At 42.1% G+C, this 17616-nt stretch overlaps 2 protein-coding genes and 2 non-coding genes across 6 annotated transcripts; all 4 read right to left on the minus strand.

The window, feature by feature from the left end:
* Window positions 1–4242: 4242 nt before the first annotated feature.
* Window positions 4243–7811, minus strand: rpl3 (ribosomal protein L3). The gene is made up of 9 exons (XM_051387388.1): window positions 7736–7811; window positions 6940–7132; window positions 6519–6687; window positions 6007–6142; window positions 5620–5806; window positions 5251–5513; window positions 5072–5167; window positions 4842–4961; window positions 4243–4377 (listed from the first exon to the last, which is right to left on the minus strand). The coding sequence occupies exons 1-9, from the start codon at window positions 7736–7738 to the stop codon at window positions 4333–4335; spliced, it is 1212 nt and encodes a 403-aa protein (XP_051243348.1). The 5' UTR covers window positions 7739–7811; the 3' UTR covers window positions 4243–4332.
* On the minus strand, window positions 4464–4596 carry LOC127357228 (small nucleolar RNA SNORA54). Its single transcript, XR_007882188.1, has one exon. It is a non-coding gene; the product is annotated as a small nucleolar RNA SNORA54 (small nucleolar RNA).
* Window positions 5880–5971, minus strand: LOC127357230 (small nucleolar RNA U83B). Its single transcript, XR_007882189.1, has one exon. It is a non-coding gene; the product is annotated as a small nucleolar RNA U83B (small nucleolar RNA).
* A 663-nt stretch (window positions 7812–8474) lies between the features above and the next one.
* slc25a39 (solute carrier family 25 member 39) lies at window positions 8475–17513 on the minus strand. 3 transcript variants are annotated; one of them, XM_051387083.1, is made up of 12 exons: window positions 17322–17511; window positions 15911–16016; window positions 14877–14936; window positions 14717–14755; window positions 13863–13972; window positions 13700–13767; window positions 12688–12812; window positions 12397–12570; window positions 11639–11748; window positions 10543–10624; window positions 10377–10457; window positions 8475–9751 (listed from the first exon to the last, which is right to left on the minus strand). In XM_051387083.1, the coding sequence occupies exons 2-12, from the start codon at window positions 16005–16007 to the stop codon at window positions 9645–9647; spliced, it is 1053 nt and encodes a 350-aa protein (XP_051243043.1). In that variant the 5' UTR covers window positions 16008–16016; window positions 17322–17511; the 3' UTR covers window positions 8475–9644. The 3 variants fall into 3 exon arrangements, with proteins under 3 accessions (XP_051243043.1, XP_051243044.1, XP_051243045.1); XM_051387084.1 differs by lacking the exon at window positions 17322–17511 and adding an exon at window positions 16180–16576; XM_051387085.1 differs by lacking the exon at window positions 14717–14755 and having other exon boundaries at window positions 17322–17513.
* Between the last annotated feature and the right edge of the window lie 103 nt (window positions 17514–17616).

The following is a 17616-nucleotide window of genomic DNA, read 5'->3' on the forward strand; positions in this document are numbered from 1 at the left end:
GAAATGACACATTCACATCACCCCCACTGCTGATACAAGCAGTATGAAGCCTCACTGTCTGAATAAAAAATATATGGACCAAAGAGGAGTACGAGCTATGTCACTGCTGTTTTACAAATCATCTGAAGCTTTTAAATCCAGCTCTGAATAGGGGGCAGTTTTTGGTTTTTTTTTTTTTTTTAAAAAGAGAGAGAGAGATAAAGAGGAGGAACCAAAGTAGGCTACAGCACACAAAGTGCTCTGGGATGCGTGAAGCAATGGGAGCGCTGTGCTCTGCCCCCTGGTGGTGTGATGGGAGACGGAGTGCGGGGCTGCCTCTCCGTCAGCTCAGGGAACGCTGTGTCCATGAACGGGCCTGGAATACTGATGCCACAGTGCAGGGGTGCAGGAGCTGCAGTCTGGCAGGCCCAAGAGGAACACTCAGGCCCTTTACAGACCAAAGATGACTACTGCTGGATTTGTGGTCAAATTTAGCTTGAGGTTGTTTTACATATGATAGGGATGGAAATGATTTGCATTCACAAATAGCCAAAAACCCTCACTTGCCTGGTTTGATGCCTGGCAGGAAAAAAACCCTTTTAGTGATTTCCACTTATTTGCATCATGATTTGTGACAAGGCTTTGACTGCTGCTCGGGGCTAGTCTACAAAGTATGAAATGTAATGTAATGTATACACTCTTGTTGGAAATCTAGCCAAATGAATTGTGTTCAGTAATTGAAGCAGTAAAAATATGTTGCTGGTTTCATCCATGTAACAGAAATATATATAAATGAAGCAGCTCCTCCACCCTGCAGCAACCTGTGGTGCATTTGATTTCATCTTGTAAAAATAAAAGATTTCCACCAGGGCTCCAAATAGAGAATGTTTCCATTAATGATTCGTTATTGAACCAGCAGATTATATTTTTGATTAAACAATGAATCATTTAGTATGAACATTTTTCGAAAATACTGAAAAATGCCAGCAAGGTGACCTCTTCAAATTGCTTGTCAACAATCCAAAAACACAAAACAAAGAAACGCAGGTATTATTTTAGGTGGTGGAGCTTTATGAACTGAGATGTTTCTCTATAACTTTAAATATGAATGACTTGATATCCAAGAATCAAAGCTAAAGAACACCCTTTGGTTTTATTTATAAAAAAGCAAAACTCTGATCTGAACTGATTTGATTGAAGTAAACCACCGTACAAATACGATCAGATTTACATACAAATATAGCTACATCCTGACTGGTGCATGGAAGGTACACGACAAAATCTCTTGTGAAATAACCAAAACTGGCAGAAAATTGTGTGTTTCACGTAGGAGCCTTTTGCTTAAGTTATTGAGACAATAGGTTTTCAGGGTCTTTAAATAATTTCACTGATGATTTCAGCAACAGATTTTACCCAGTTCAAGCAGAATAACAGCTCCTAACAGCCGAACAGTCAGATAGTCACCATTAGAGCAGCAGCAGCCAAGCCTGCGGCCTCCATTGTGTGTAATAATGGTCCTAAGTGTGTGGTCGTCCCCTCCGACAGTCTGTCCTCCTGTCAGACGCCACGCCGCAGCAACACCCAGTCACTTCCCTCACTCTGCGGGATGGCCCCGCCGCTGACTCCGTGCCAGCCGGCTGACGGCGATGCCAGGACACACACCGACGCACAGATGCACACACCTACTTACATGTACAAGCAACTGCACACACTCTCGCACACTCACATAAATCAAATGCTTGGCCCTCCTCCCTGCTGTCCCAGCATGCACCCTGGTTACCTGGCTGCTGTCCCACTAGCAACAGCTGCTACCTCAGGACAGGACTGGAGGTTCCACTGCAGGATAGCACACACACACGCACACACACACACACACACACACACACACACAAATGCAGTCGCATATAGTAGAGACAGACAATACCGGTTTCATTCGTCTCTGGCTCTGAGGAGAACTCATTTGAGATGATAGAGGACTGGACTAATCAAGGGTGGGGACAGAGGGGACACTGCCCCCCTGAAAACCCCACCAGAGTCAGAAAGTGATAGGTAGTTGGCTTGTAAGTATCACGGATGGATTCTTTACCGGGCCAACTGGGTGCGTGCCTTGAGGCCCCTGGACCGAGCCTTTGTATGAAGTGACTGTTAACATTCCTTGTTGAAAAGTTTATCAAATGACCACAAAATGACCTAAAATGGCCACAAAGAAACACAAAAAAATGACCAGAATGTGATGCAAGATGACCCCAGATTGACACAAAATGACCATAAAGTGATGCAAAACAACCCCAAAAATAACCACACAGATGGAAATTGACAACAGAGGAACAAAACAACTTTAAAACAACCTCAAAGCTTTGTAGTAATGTTGTGTCCCTTACAGTCTGGGGGTCTTTTACATGTCTGTGTCCAGGGGCCCGTTGATTAATTTACTACACCTAATAAACAATGTAACAATCCATCAATAAAGGTAATGTAAATGTATAAATGTAAGGTAAATGTAACAAGAAATAGGGCACATTTTTACTTAATTTCCCAAATGGGCCCCCTTCTTTGAAGCTGCCCCCACCTTTCTAGGCTCACCCCTGCTTCATCGGTCCCTGCTCTGAGGAGAGCTCATTTGAGATGATGGAGGACTGAACTAATAGGGTGGAATGGTGCGGACAGGCCTTTATGAAAAGTGCACAGAGATGCTGTTTGAGCAGATGCACAGGGTCATAAAGGGAACGCCTGCCGGGACACCTAACCTCACCTGAACGGGACAGAGGGAGCAATTAATGGCATAATTCTGGACTGTTAACTGTCACATTTAGCAGAGAGGGCATTATGTAAAGCAGGGCTGTGTGGCTGCTTTGAACTGCAGCTCGGCTTGTGCTGCAGCAGGGCAGGGGTCAGAGCCTCTGGAGGTTATTATGTAACAGCGGGGCCGTCTCCATGACTGTCCTCTGGCCACAGTGACAGAGGGCTTCACCCCGCTTCCTTCCTCCTGCTGCTTCTACACGGACAGCAGGCCTTTCTTTTTCAGGGATCAGTTTATCATAAGTGTCCTTTAGAGGATATTTCCTCTTCACCGCAGAACTGCTTTGGTAGAGAAAATGTCAAATTCTTGAAATGCTGCTCAACAGAGAACAATTGTCCTTCAACTCCCTCGACTGCAGGTTAATGGGAAGTTGGTGGGACCTTGAAAATCCTTGCAGGAAATCCACATTTTTGCTAAGAGTGCTGAATATTATGCAGAGATGTCTCAGAGAGGTGTTTTGCAGGACATCTAAATGGCCTGTAGAGCCCTCTCAGGGTCCTTCCTCATTACCTGCTGAAGTGGAGGTTTTAGTTTTGGCAGTGATGAGTCAGAATGGATGATGCTGGAGCTTAATTACTGTACTGTGACTGCTAGAGTTCTGATGTCAGCCGAATACAAGCCTTACAGCTCAAGGACACATATAGCCAGTTAAAACATGCAACGTTGGCTAAACAGAGAGCCTCGCTGTCCATCAGTTCTGCATAGGTGGCTGCTCTTCATCATAGCTGATGTCAACCTTTTCATGAGACTGGACTCAGGCCGATCACGTTTAAACAAGCTCAGAGCAGTGGTGCGACATAACCAAGTATTTATTCAAGTACTGTACTAGATTTAAAAAACAGCTCACAGGGAAATATTGTAGTTTTTCTACAACTACAAAAGTTAATGCAGGAAAAAGCTTAGAAATGCACTCACATGTAACAGTACATAAAGTTAGAGCTCAAATGGTTAGATAATTGAAGTTTTGCATTAAGTCATTTCATGGTTGGAAAAGTAAATCCAGGATTTCAGATTTAATATGAAGGTATCACTTTGGCTCTTGTGATGTGCATTCAAAGCCAATTCTACCAATTAAAATACTTAAATCATTTCTTTTCCACCCAACATTACAAGTTGAGTTACAGTAGCACCACATTAAAATGCACCACTCAGTAATAATGATGCACTGTTAGGCACAGGCTGTTTTTCCCTCTGTAGGAGGAGCTTTACTTTCTGTCCTACATGCAACTTCAACCACTTTTATTTCAGACTGAGTTTATAAAACACTTCCATGAAGACTCTTTACCAAGCTAAAATTCAGACATGTTTGTAAACTGGCTATTACCAAATAAATTAACCAACCTGGCATCTGCAACTAGCCAACATGCTGACCCAGGTTAAGCTACATGCTAACCAGCTTACTGCTGCATTACAACTAATGTGCTTGACTTTAGTATAATCCTTTATATAAAAGACATGACAAATTCTTTGGGTTTTTGTTTTTATTAAATAACTCTGCACAACAGTAATGATGACAGTCAGTGCAGCAGAGCCATTGGTCCTGGACAGCGACTTCAGGCAGTCTCTTCCTTGGCAATACGGTCCTTCTTGAGTGGTCCCTGTGGAAAAGAGAAACAGGATGATCAGTTGTATGCCAATACTTAATAGTCTGCTATTGGCCTGTAGTCTGTTGGCTCAGAGCAGCCAGTGTTCCCAGAGAGTGAACAGGGAGCGAGCACAAAGGGGCACTGCTCCCCTGCCTCACTGGGGCTCACTGTAGCACTGGAATGGAACCCAAAGTTCATACTGAAGATTGAACCAGGTTACGATCAGTGCAGGACAACTAAAGACACCCAGCAGTATGAAAGGTGTCTGCAATTTTTAAATTAGCTCAGTGTGTGCTTATGCTACAGATAATTGCATCCCCCCCAAAGGGAACATACTGGCTGAGTATGTCACAACCTCAAAATCATGCAATTTTATTCTACATCCTGAAGAAGCAACTCTCCATAAACTAACTGAAATTAGGAAGAGAAATTTAATGACAGCTTTGAGGAGTGACTTTTAAAGGACAAAGTCTTACCATGAACGCCTTCTTTTCCTCCACGGTCTGGAATCGGCCGTGACCGAACTTGGAGGTGGTGTCGATAAACTTGAGGTCGATCTTCTCCAAGGCACGGCGGCTTGTCTGCACCAGCAGAGACTGGAAGAGTAATGAAGAGTTTGGGGGTTAGCTTCATGCTAAAAGTTAAACTCTAACCATGTGAGGCATTGCTAGAATATATAATATAAAAGCACTACAAGTTTCCTCACCTTGCGCAGAGTCAGCACCCTCTTCTTTGTTCCCACAACACATCCCTTCACCATGACAAAGTCGTTGGTCACATCACCATAATGGACAAAGCCACCCTATTGAGAGAGAAAGTGCAAGTCAGATATTTTGCTTCCAGGTCGGCTGTAATAGAAGCACAGGTTGCATGAATGTCACTTACCAGGGGGTTGATGCTCTTGTTGGACAGATCATACTCTGTGGAGGCGTTGTTTTTCACCAGCTTTCCCTCCTTGGTGTGGTAGCCTTGGCCGATCTTGTAGATCTTCTTGTTGATCTCTGTGCGGTGGTGGTAACCCTTCTGACCAGCACGGGCCACAGAGAATGCCACACGGGCCGGATGCCAGGCACCGATACAGGCCACCTTACGCAGACCACGATGGGTTTTGCGGGGAAGCTTCTTTGTGTGCCAACGGCTGGTGACACCTGGGAGGAGAGAAGATTGTTTAGAGTCAAGACTGAGGAAAAACCTGTGGCGCTGCATTTAGCTCCTCCAAAAACAGGCAATACACCAATTTGCAGTTCATCTTACCCTTGTATCCGTGACCCTTGGTGATGCCGATGACGTCGATCATCTCGTCCTGGGTAAAAACTGTGCTGACGGGCACGGCCTGCTCCAGCTTCTCACGGGCCCAGTCCACCTTATCAGAGATGGTGCCTCCGTTCAGCTGCACCTCCATGAGGTGAGACTTCTTCTGCCTCAGGGGCAGCAGACGCATCTGCACAGATAGAAAGACAGGTCAGAACAGAGAAAGGAACCATACTAAAGATGTACAGTGACATCTTTAGCTGTGTAGTCTCAGAAGGAAGGCAGCATGGAAGGTATCCTCATAAGTATAGGGCGCCATGCCTGACGCAAGATCCGTGGTCTCATCACTGACACAGAAAACTTCACTAGAAATCAGATAAATGTACCAACCTGTGTGTGGGCAATGATGCGGATGACCTGGCAGTACTTCTTCATGGAAGCAAAGTCCTTCTCCAGTTGCTTCTTGCCCTCATCATCCTGCCATTTCTTGCAGTATTTGGTGAAAGCCTTCTTCTTGGACTTGTACCTGAGAGCGCGCAGCGTGGCAGGAGGAGAGAGGACACATCGGTTGGCACAGGTCCTTCATAACCCCAGAGGGCCAGCGGAAGAACACAGTGCGTAGCTGCCCGCCCTCTCGTCCGTGTGGATAAGAGGGCTGATATCAGCTAGTCAAGATTTTGGCTCATGGCTCAGTTTCTAAGAAGCACTTTCCACTGGCCAGAGGAGCCCGGAGCTCATCAGGGCACATGGCACCTGAGCGGAGCTACCACATAGGCCACCGTAATGTTAGACTCACTCAGTGAAAACACAGATCTTGTTTTATTTCCACTGGGCAACTAACGTCTGCTTCAAGCACTAACACTACTATCGGGTATAATGTACCATTTTGTATAGTGTCTCACCAGTTCTTGTAGAACCGACGCTTGCACTCGTCACTGACGTGCTCGGCGAAGATGGTCTTGAATGAGCGCAGGCCACGGGGAGTGTTAACGTAACCCACGACTCCAACCACCATCATGGGCGGTGTCTCCACAATGGTCACAGCCTCAACCACTTCCTTCTTGTTCACCTCTGTAGAAGTAGAAACAACAGTTAAGCTTCACATTAGGTAAGAGATATTTTAAACTTAATTATTAAATTATTAACTGCACTACTGAAGGGTATAAACTGCGCTCAGTGCTCGACATTCAGCAAGGGGTATAAACCCATTATGTCCGCCCGTCGAGGGGATCATCACAGGCAGAACACCACACTTAAAATATCTATAACTTCTAATTGTTATATAATTATTATAATAAAGAGCAACGACGTCTTCCCACTCACTTGAGCCAGGTCTGTCGACCTCACGGACGATGTGGGTCATGCCGGCCTTGTAGCCCAGGAAGGCGGTCAGGTGAACGGGCTTGCTGGGGTCATCCTTAGGGAAGCTCTTGGCCTTACCGCGGTGACGCCGACTCCTCTTGCGGGGCAGGAACCCCAGGGATCCGTGGCGGGGAGCCGAAAACTTACGGTGGGACTGTGGAGGGAAGAAACTGTTGTGAGCTAACCCAGTGAGGCCTACGCTCACATGCAATGACGTCCTTTCCTAGCTGGTCTCAGAAATTAAAAATAAGTTTAAAAAAAAGCTCTGTTCTTGCATATTAATTGTACGGTTTAGTTTAAAAGCTGTGTTCAGTTATTGAGGTTTCTGCAGGTGTAACAGTTTACCACGTTGTTAGCATTGGTAGCTTATCAACGCAAGTATGCACGTTTGTCGGCTCTCAAATAACGAGACAACAAACCGAGACATCGCTTAAGCTTCGATTATTATTAGCTAAAACATACGTAAATATACCTAGGTAATATACGTGGGAGTGTTGTATCGAAATAACTTCATATTAAGGTTTTAAATATAAGGTGAGGCCTACGTAAAGCTGCCATTTTGGACCCGAAGTCACCGGTATGGTATCCCGAAAACTGCAATATCAGACTAAAATACAACAGAAATATAAGCTAAACATTAATAAAACTTTCTAAATATATCCTCCCTAGTAGATGAAATGAGTGAAATTCAACAGATGGCTCAGATGACAAACAGATTCATGTCCAGAGTGTCAGCAGCATTTGGGAGCAGACTCACCATTTTGTCTCCAATCCGATTCAAAGAGGTCTTCTGAAGGGCCAGTGAGCCAATTTATACAATCACAAGTATCGCGGGATTCAGCGTGACTGTCGTCAGAGAAGCCCCGCCCCCGGGATTTCACCCTGTAAATGTATTAAACTCAGCAGCCACTAGATGTCGCTGTTTGACTTAGCAAAGTATCTAAATACAAAAATACAAGATAAATAGGAAGATATGTAGCAATTTGTCTTTGGACAGTAATGTTTTTGAAATATTTGTGTTCTCATTAAGTATATTTAATATTAAAACATTATGTAATATATATATATAATCCGTTATATTTGGGACAAATGGAAAGAATATGCATTTCCCGCACATCATATTCCTTTATTGGATACTGCATATAGTACGTATATTTTCATTATAGTTTTTATATTTTCTATTATTATAATATTTAGACTTTATCATATAGACTTGTTGCACTACATCTCCCCTGTGCTGCTATGTCAAACTTGACTTTCTCCCACAGGGGGATCAATACATCTTATATTATTCAGTTCTTCTATGGTGTCAGAAAGTTAAATTCAGTAGAGTAGAATACAACTTTCCTGGTTTTCTACCGTTATTTATTTTCATTATGTTATTGTTCCTGCATACATAAAAATACCTCAATCATAACTAATATATTATTTTCTTTTAAGTAATGGTGGTCATTTACAAACTCCATAAGCAATAAATCACACATGTGGCATAAAAATCCAGCTGTCTTAACATTTATTATTGTTTCATTCATTAAAAAACAAAAAAACATGAACAAAGAAACACACACATTTACACCTTTCAGGTTAAGGCAGCAATCTTTTTGTTTTATGATCCAGTGATGTAACAAGTTTTGATGTCATGTTGACCAGAGTACCACTAGGGGAAAGGTTGGAAAGCCTCTTGTGATTTTCCTTTACCCATCATCTAAAGAATCCTGGCGAAAAATCAGAATATCTGTGTGACTTTTGGTAGGTTGGCTGCAGTGGTTTTCACTGAAAAATGTGCTCAAATATTCATGAATTCTTGTAATGTAACCATAGCATAAAACGCAAACTTCATGCACCAAATGAAAACATGTCTTCCAAGAAGGCTAGCTTTAATTTTTGGGCCTTGCGTTTTTGTATTCTATGACTTTCCTCCAGTTACGAGAACAGAAAAGAGGCGTATATTTAACAAACATTAAAAAAAACTGTGGTTATTATAGTGATTCCATTTCACAGCGCTTCTCTTGTAGATGTAAAGTGCTACAAATGATCATATCTATCCAGCGTACAAGACAGATTGGTCAGTCTTCTACTCAGAAATGTCATGCTTTACTGCTGCAGGAATGCAGATTGGACCAGATTATCTGGACTTTGTATTGAATAAAGCTGTACACGCCATGCAGTTGGTCTCAGGCAATGCAAATTGTGGGAACATTTTCCCGACTCATGCGACAGTATCGATGTAGTTGCAGTCCTTAAAGAGGGTTTAAATATTCCCATCAAGGATTATACCTTACACCACTGTCCTGCACAGTGGGTGAATATGTGTCCAGTGTAATTTGGTAATAAGTCCCTTCCCTTATAGGGATTTAAACAGTTTCTTTTTAAGATACCTGGAAAAAAAGTTTGCTCAGATAATCAACACACATTAAAGTCCGTGGGTCAAAGAGCATCTCTCAGTATCCAGGCTTGTTGTTCAAGCTCATTATGAAGTTGAAGGATGTAGGTGTGTCTCAAGTCTTATCACAGTCTCCAGACAGCAGATCTAGAGGGAGAGGAATCTCACTGTGCTCACACAATATCAAATCCAGGCCCCAGTGTTCATCAAGCTTCTGCTGTATGTCATGTGAACAATCTTCAGCCACTGAGAAACACCCAGAACCCAGTCTTCAAGATGGCGGTCACTCTCGATCAAGGTTCACCTTTTGGAAGAAGGCCTTTCCAAACTCATAGGTGCTTATCATAACAGCACAGGCTGGGGCCACTTTGATCACCCTGGGCATGAAACCTGGGGAAAACACAAATGTTTTATTTTTACTCAATATAATAAAACCATGGTTTGTACAGAGTAAAATTCAAGCCCTTTAAGGACTTTCAAGGTATCAAAACAAAAATTTCCAGACTCTTAAAGCCTTTAATATCTATATTGTTGCTATAAATGCAATTGCAAAAAATAAGAATAATGAGAAATTCCTTTATACCCACAGCAATCAATGTATATATTGTCACTTTGTTTATTTTACCAGCTATTAACTTTAATTGTGTATTTGATCATAAATATAATCTTAGCTTGCTGTTTTCCACAGTAAGGGATCAACACAGGGCTTGTTTAGTTGATGTATGAATGATGAGTGAACATGCCAGGAGACAACAAACAAATACAACAAGACTGATTCACATACTGAAAAATTTTTGGTTCACATGAGTGCACCAAATGAAAACAGGTCTGCCAAGAAGGCTAGCTTTAATTTTCAGGCCTTGTGTTTTTGTATTCTATGAGTGATTATGTAGCTGGAACAAAACACAATTATGTTTGAAATCAAACACTTCTGAAGTATATTTGAATTAAAGCATAATCTTAGCCTTGAATACTTCAAAAAAACTCTGTAAGACATCATACAGTAAGCGTGTACCTGCAAAGAGCCCCCTGTAGCCCAACTCGGTCCATATTTCCTTCATTATGTGCCATGTGGATGTGGTTTTCTTTAAGGAGGCTAGGAGGAATGGAAATAAGTTACTGTTAAGAACATGTTTCACAGATAAATCAATACATTTCACACATCATGTTTAAATACACACCTCCCACAGTATCCATTTCTCCCAGCTGGATCTGTCTCCGCGTTTTCACCACGTCGAAAGGCAGCGTCAGGATTGCAGCAATCTAGACACAGTGACAGACAACAACAGTCAGTGGATACACTTCAGTCTGTTAGATATTATCTGTGTGTGAAGGATAACCATTCATATCAGAGGGGCAGTTGTTCAATTATTGCATAAGTGAATGTGGGTCAGTCGCTGGCCTCATTCTCTGAACATTTCCCCCGACAAAGCCTTCATTGCTCGGACCTGGAACCTTGTTATCAGATGTTTGAGGGTAATTAAGTCATTGTGATATGTTTATATAGATTACAATTAACTGTAGTTATTGAACCAAAGCAAACATCAAGATTTATCAAGGCTACATTTTCAGTGATTCAATCATTCATATCATCAGGATTTCAGTTATCAGGTTATTCCCTCTACTGATAAATGCTAATGAAATGTTAATGCTCCAGTTTTGTTTTACCATAGAATAACAGATTTGCAAAGTGGGAGGAGACAGAAGTAAAGGTTCTTATAGCACTTGGGTGGCCATTAAACTCTATTTGTTTACTTATAAACATCTGTCAAACTATCACTTTTCCTTGGTTTGTGCCAGAAAAAACTCAACAGCAATGTTTCTTTCTAGAAATCATTACTTGGTTACTCAGAATAATCAACAGACCAAGCACGAGCCTCTTGTCCATGTGTAGCTGCACGTTTCCTTCTCCATGATGATACGTTGAAAGAAAATAGTTCCTACATGAAACTCCTCACAACAAGGTCTGTGGGTTATCTTAACTGTAACTGGGTCACGATTTCTTGAAAGAGACATTGCTGTTGAGTTCAATGTGTTTTTGGCGCTTTGCCACCTGGTTGCATTATATTTGAGAAAAGGCAGACATCTCTACAACTGATATCTAGAAAACTGGGCAGCTTACACCAAAACAATCTAGATAAATAAACAGCACAACAGGTAAGAGGAAAAATATATATTTATGATTCTGGGGTGAACTGTCCATTTAGAATAAAACTCTGAAATGGGAACGCAGTAAAGGAGGGGTGGCGTGTCTTTCCTGTAAAGCGGAGTACTTACAGCTCCAGAGACGGCCCCGGCAGTAAAGCTGATGGAGAAGTTGGCCTGAGTCACTCGGGACTGCTCACATAACTGGGCCTTCACCAGTTCATAGTTGAACCAGTACAAAGCTGCAAATACACACAGAGACAGTTTGTTGGCTAATTAGTCACTTTACTCCACATTACAGTCATCTTACGCTTACTGTGACAAACTACTGCTTATTTTTAGTGTACGATCTCATTTATTGTTGCCCTTTCCATCCCTCTTCCATTTTGTCCCTGTTGAGTTTTTTGGGGAGGTTTTCCGAATCAAGGGTCTAAAGATAGAGGCTGTCGTATGGCATAAAGTCCCTTGAGGAAAATCTGAAATATTCACATGAACTTCTCAAAGCACTCTTGCAGCTGCAGCCACTGTTTCACTGAGTGCTCAGTATGCTTCAAACTGTTGGTTGAGCAAAAAGTATACTTCCGGCAGATTTTCAAGAATGCAGATAGTACAACACACTAGCAGCGTATTTAGCTGTGGTCTGATGAAAGGACAATTGTTTGGAACATAATGAAGATATTAAATGACAGCAGACGAGTAAAATATGCTGCAGGAATGGTTTGACAAGTTTCTGTGGAGGATAAGATACATTTCTCACTCTTATTGTAACCAGTCAAGTCCACTGAAAGATTGTTCATGTAATCTCTGTAACAACCCATCTAAAAAAAAAGGATATTTAAGATTTTTTAAACACAGTGTCATTATATTGCTTTCTGTTGTGGTGCTCTCACCAGAGAAGGGTACGTCTCTGAGAACTGTAGGCCCCCAGCCCCTCCACAGTGACAGCAGGCCATCCTGGGCCACAGCAGAGCGGATGCACACCCGCAGCTCGCTGTAGGGCAGCCGACGGGACTGCATCTTGGTCCTGACCAGCTCCAGAGGGCTGATCACTGTCACAGCCCCCACTGCAACACACACACACACACACACACACAAACACACACACACACGCTGGAAGTCAAAAACCCATTATCAAATTAGAGTTAGGATAACTACATGTGGTTGGGTTTTAATGGACTCACATCTGGCCAGACCGCCTGCAACAAGGGGGATGTGGCTGCCCTGGAAACCCAGGCCGTATCTCAGAAAGTCCCGCAGCTGGTCGTAGCAGGTGAAGTAGATGATGGTGGCGGGTACAGCCATAACCCTGCACACACATGCAAATGAACAATGGTTTTAAATGAGTAAGTGCTTGGAACATTCTTATATATAGCAAGAAAGACTATATTCTAAATTCTTGATTTCTGAGGATACCCTTCACTGGATGATTGGTGTAAGATTCTGAGAATACGCCTCTCAGGTGTTGAGGGATTTATTAAGATATAGTCACCAGTCTTGGACACGGTGGACCCCTCTGGACTGACCTTTGTTCTACCCAATTAATAAAATTGGAACTGACAACATAATACCCAAGTGACTTGAATGTAATTATGTCAGACTGGTGGTGGTCAGTGTGTGTGTGTGTGTGTGTGTGTGTGTGTGTGTGTGTGTATGCTGTTTCTTTTTCCTGTTTTGTATCGTGTTTGTAAAGAAGTGCTGGTTTTGTGTTTTGTTAACAGAGTTTAAAAACTACGAAATATGTGGTTCTGTACATACTCAGATAAAACCACATACCTCAGTTCTGGGAGAACACTGTATGTGTACGTACATATCAAATGTTTAACTGAACACTTGATAGTGTTGTTTCCTGCTGTTTCCTGCTAAGATGGATGTTCCTTCCTGACTGCAGCAGCTTAGAAAATAACTATCCGAGGCAACATCTACTAGAGTGATGTCGATGGCATGGAAAACTGTTTCAAAAACGCGCGGATTTATAATTGTTAAAAGCCTTTATACGTTTTTGTTTGGCTGTTCTGCCAATGGATAGCTGAGGCGGGTCATCCTGTTATAAAGAAGAAGAATTTAGTCTAAATGCTGTTATATAATATATTTGCAGATTAAACACTTCTTGTAATTATCACACTATAAAGTAGCACACTGGCACCCTGAATTAAGTATTTTAAACACTGACTTGAGGAAAGTTTGGACACTCACAGTGTTGGTGGTAGCCCACTCCACAATGACCTGAGTCCTTCATGTCGAGTGATTTTCACAAAAGCGTCCTACGGCACAAACAAATATGTGTGACACAATCATATTCAAACTGTGTGAAAAAGGACCGTGGCAAAGGCAAAGCTGCTCATGTACTTGTACTTACAAGTGTCCCACTGAAATGTGTTGGTGTTTTGTACCAGCTGGTGCAACTGGTTCCATTCTGACACACGTAGATGTGATCCATCAGTCCATTACAATACAGGAAACACCTCCCTGTAAGAGACGGAGCAACCAGGGGTCAGCAGAGTTACAAGCATACAATAACTGAACGACACTGGCCTTCCCAGCAAACACCAGATAATTAGACTTTAAAAATCTGATCTGTAAAAAGGTTTCATGCGTTCTCAACTACAATCCTTGACAGAGGAGAGGAAGGTGATTAATAATACATGCCGTGGCAATGACCACAGAGTCAGTCAGAAGATAACATCAGGCCTGCCCTCGTCACTGCTTACTTTGCCTGTTTATTCAGAGCTTGGTTCAAGATAGACTTTTGACAAAAACCAGAGTAAAGTAACTCTAAAAAAAGCACAATTTCACAATCTGCTCCTACTACAGATTTTGAAATGTGGAAATAACGCAGGAAACAAAAACAATACATTTATGAAAGAAAGAGTGAATTTTAAGTGGTGACTTGTATCTAGGTAACATTTTTAGCATTTGAAGCTATCACACATACAAACATGAACTGGTAATTGAAAGCCAGGTAGAAAACTGCAGCCATATAACCTTTATACATCAACAAACAAAAAGGACCGAAGGCCACGAAGGGAAACAAAAATAGCCGACAGTAAACACGTGAATCTATCTACAAAAGGGGTTATTGAGTGTTCACTGGCAAGAGGTGTTTGTTAGTCGAGCACGTGCCCACACACAGAAAGGTTGTGCTGGATCACGGTGTTGTTTTTAAAATGTGACCATGTTTTAGCGTGCAGTGACGGCGGGTCAGATACTCACACTTGGAAGGGCGGATGACGCCACCCCACGGAGCTGAAGCTATGAAACAAAGCAAAAGGCAGGTGTAGCGGTGTTAGAAAAGCATCAAGATACACATTGACACAAGCAGCTGTTAAAAAAAGCAAAGTCAGTGTTTCAAAACCACGGAAAGAGACCCTACCTTGGTGGAACGGTGTTTGCTGAGCCTGCAGCCTGATCTTCACAACGTCCAGCGGTGTGACTGTAAACAAACACGTCGACAGATCAAATTATTATAATGACACTTATTTGCCAATTTATTAAGTACACCTAGCTAAAACTAATGCGGTCTAAAAACAGTACTTCCCTTCATTGGGGTAAACATGTTTTAGAGACGCATTGATTTTGGAGGCTGCAGTTGGCGGGGCTGTTGAACTGTATTGCATTAGCCTAGAAAGTGTTTCTATTATTTTGTCCACCCCATTCTTGTCAATGACCTGTAAGGCAATACAGTTCAACAACACCACAAAGTACTTCTTCCAAAAGTTCAGAAAACCATAAAAGTCAATAAAAACTGAACATTATAACCTTTATGAAGGATTTGAACTGGAGTTGCAGCACTGTTGTGTTAGACTACATTAGTTTGAGCTAGCTGTACCTAATAAACAGGCAACTAACTAATTGTAACACTAACTCCATTGGAAGGCAAATATATTTTTTGGGGAGGTTTTCCGAATCAAGGGTCTAAAGATAGAGGCTGTCGTATGGCATAAAGTCCCTTGAGGAAAATCTGAAATATTCACGTGAACTTCTCAAAGCACTCTTGCAGCTGCAGCCACTGTTTCACTGAGTGCTCAGTATGCTTCAAACTGTAGGTTGAGCAAAAAGTATACTTCCGGCTGATTTTCAAGAATGCAGATAGTACAACACACTAGCAGTGTATTTAGCTGTGGTCTGATGAAAGGACAATTGTTTGGAACATAATGAAGATATTAAATGACAGCACACGAGTAAAATATGCTGCAGGAATGGTTTGAAAAGTTTCTGTGGAGGATAAGATACATTTCTCACTCTTATTGTAACCAGTCAAGTCCACTGAAAGATTGCTCATGTAATCTCTGTAACAACCCATCTAAAAAAAAAAGGATATTTAAGATTTTTTTAAAAACATTTTTTAAACACATTAGACATACAGACATACGTTGCTTTTTCTATTCTTTGTTTCTGTGATCTCACCAAAAACAGATGTGAGGAGGGCTCCAGTGCCAGAAGCCAGCATCTGCTGCACTGGAGAGATGGCAGCCACTGGGCTGTTGACGGCCCGCTCCCCCATCCTGCCCACCTGTCACACCAGAAAAAAACCCAATGAGAACACAATGTTCTGTAACTAAACTTCACAGAGGAGTTTTCTGACCTGCTCCGACCCGAGCAGTCAGACGTCTTTGTTTCCTTGTTATGTAAAACAACTAAAGTGTTTGTGTCCTGGAGGATCAGCAACTTTATACCTAGTCTGTGGTTAGGTTGGTGTCCTCTTATGTCAGAGTGCTAATTGTGTGACGCCTGCTCCTGAGATGCTCCAAGTTACTCATGGAAACAAAAAAAAATTACATTTAAAAAGTAAAAATAAGTGCAACGTCTACTGTTGTCCTTCAGGGAAAAAAAGCTACATCCGACAGGCCGATTATTACTGTGTACTAAAGTCAGATTAGACATCCTTCGGTGCTGTGAACTGGGTAAGTCTGGGCGGGTTGTTATAATGGGGTCGTTGAAACATTATGATAGCTTATCTACGATGCGCATGTCACCAGACAACCAGTGAGAGCCTCACCTCCTGGCCCACTCCTAACAGAGAGAGCTGGTAGCAGCGGATAGATCATATGTAATCAGCCAAACAGGGACATGGAAGAAAAACTAACAAAAAAGGTAGATAAAGAAATGAGTCCTGACTTTAATGTCGACAAATCCATCACCGGCAGACAAGATGTTTTTGGCTCAATGAGGATTTTTGGCAAAGTAACTGAATCATTTCAAACTTTGCTTGTTTTCAACCTGTGTGGTTGCCATTTGTCTCCCCTTGTTTGTCCTGTTCCTGGAGTTGATGACACTTTAGTGTGACAGTTATAACCACTTGTCCCTCAAGGGCTGTCTGGCAGGTAAGCAGCTTGGACAAACAAAGTGGCCAAAAACAAACAAACAAACAAACATGAAGCTACATGTGTCCTAAAAATGAGATGTTTGTTCTCTCCCTGTCAATACCTGACTCTAAATATAAACTACCTACATTGCACTCATGTTGTCAGGGCACAACAAAAAAAACAAAAACAAAAGAGACACATCTAATTCATTCAAATTAAAGTACATGAACGTGTCAGTTGTGCAACTCAATCAATGATCTAACTTAACCTTGCTGTGCTGACACTTTCTCTCCAACGTTAGCTAACGTACATTAACGCCCAAACAAAATGTGTATATAAGTTATCTTAAACTCAACACTTGAGGAGAGGAGGATTAAAACCCAATGCGATCATTTAGCCAACGCATTAAGCTACACTTGTCTTAACATGTCTGCATTAGAGTGGAAGCTAGCTGCTAGCTACCTAGCTTTTTTTTTTTTTTTTTTTTAGGATGACAAGCTAACCTTACTCACCTTTACTTCAGCTGCCAGCGTTGTGTGAAGCGGATTCCCATTTCAGTTAACTTAACGTAACGTCGCCACATTTAAGAGCGAACGTTAAACCACAGTTTGTTACGGTTCCCCGTTGAGGAGAGACCGTAAACATGTTCTTGGAGTCGAGCTAGTAGCTTGTAAGCACGGCGGTTTATACGTACAGGTCACAACACGTAACGTTCACATCACAAACCTATAAGGCGCTACGCTCAGCGATTGGACGTGACAGCGATGGCGTGAGGCCGATCCGCATGTTGTGGAGATCTGTGGTAAA

Source organism: Dicentrarchus labrax, unplaced genomic scaffold (genome assembly GCF_905237075.1).
Source record: "Dicentrarchus labrax unplaced genomic scaffold, dlabrax2021, whole genome shotgun sequence".
Classification (NCBI taxonomy): domain Eukaryota; kingdom Metazoa; phylum Chordata; class Actinopteri; family Moronidae; genus Dicentrarchus; species Dicentrarchus labrax.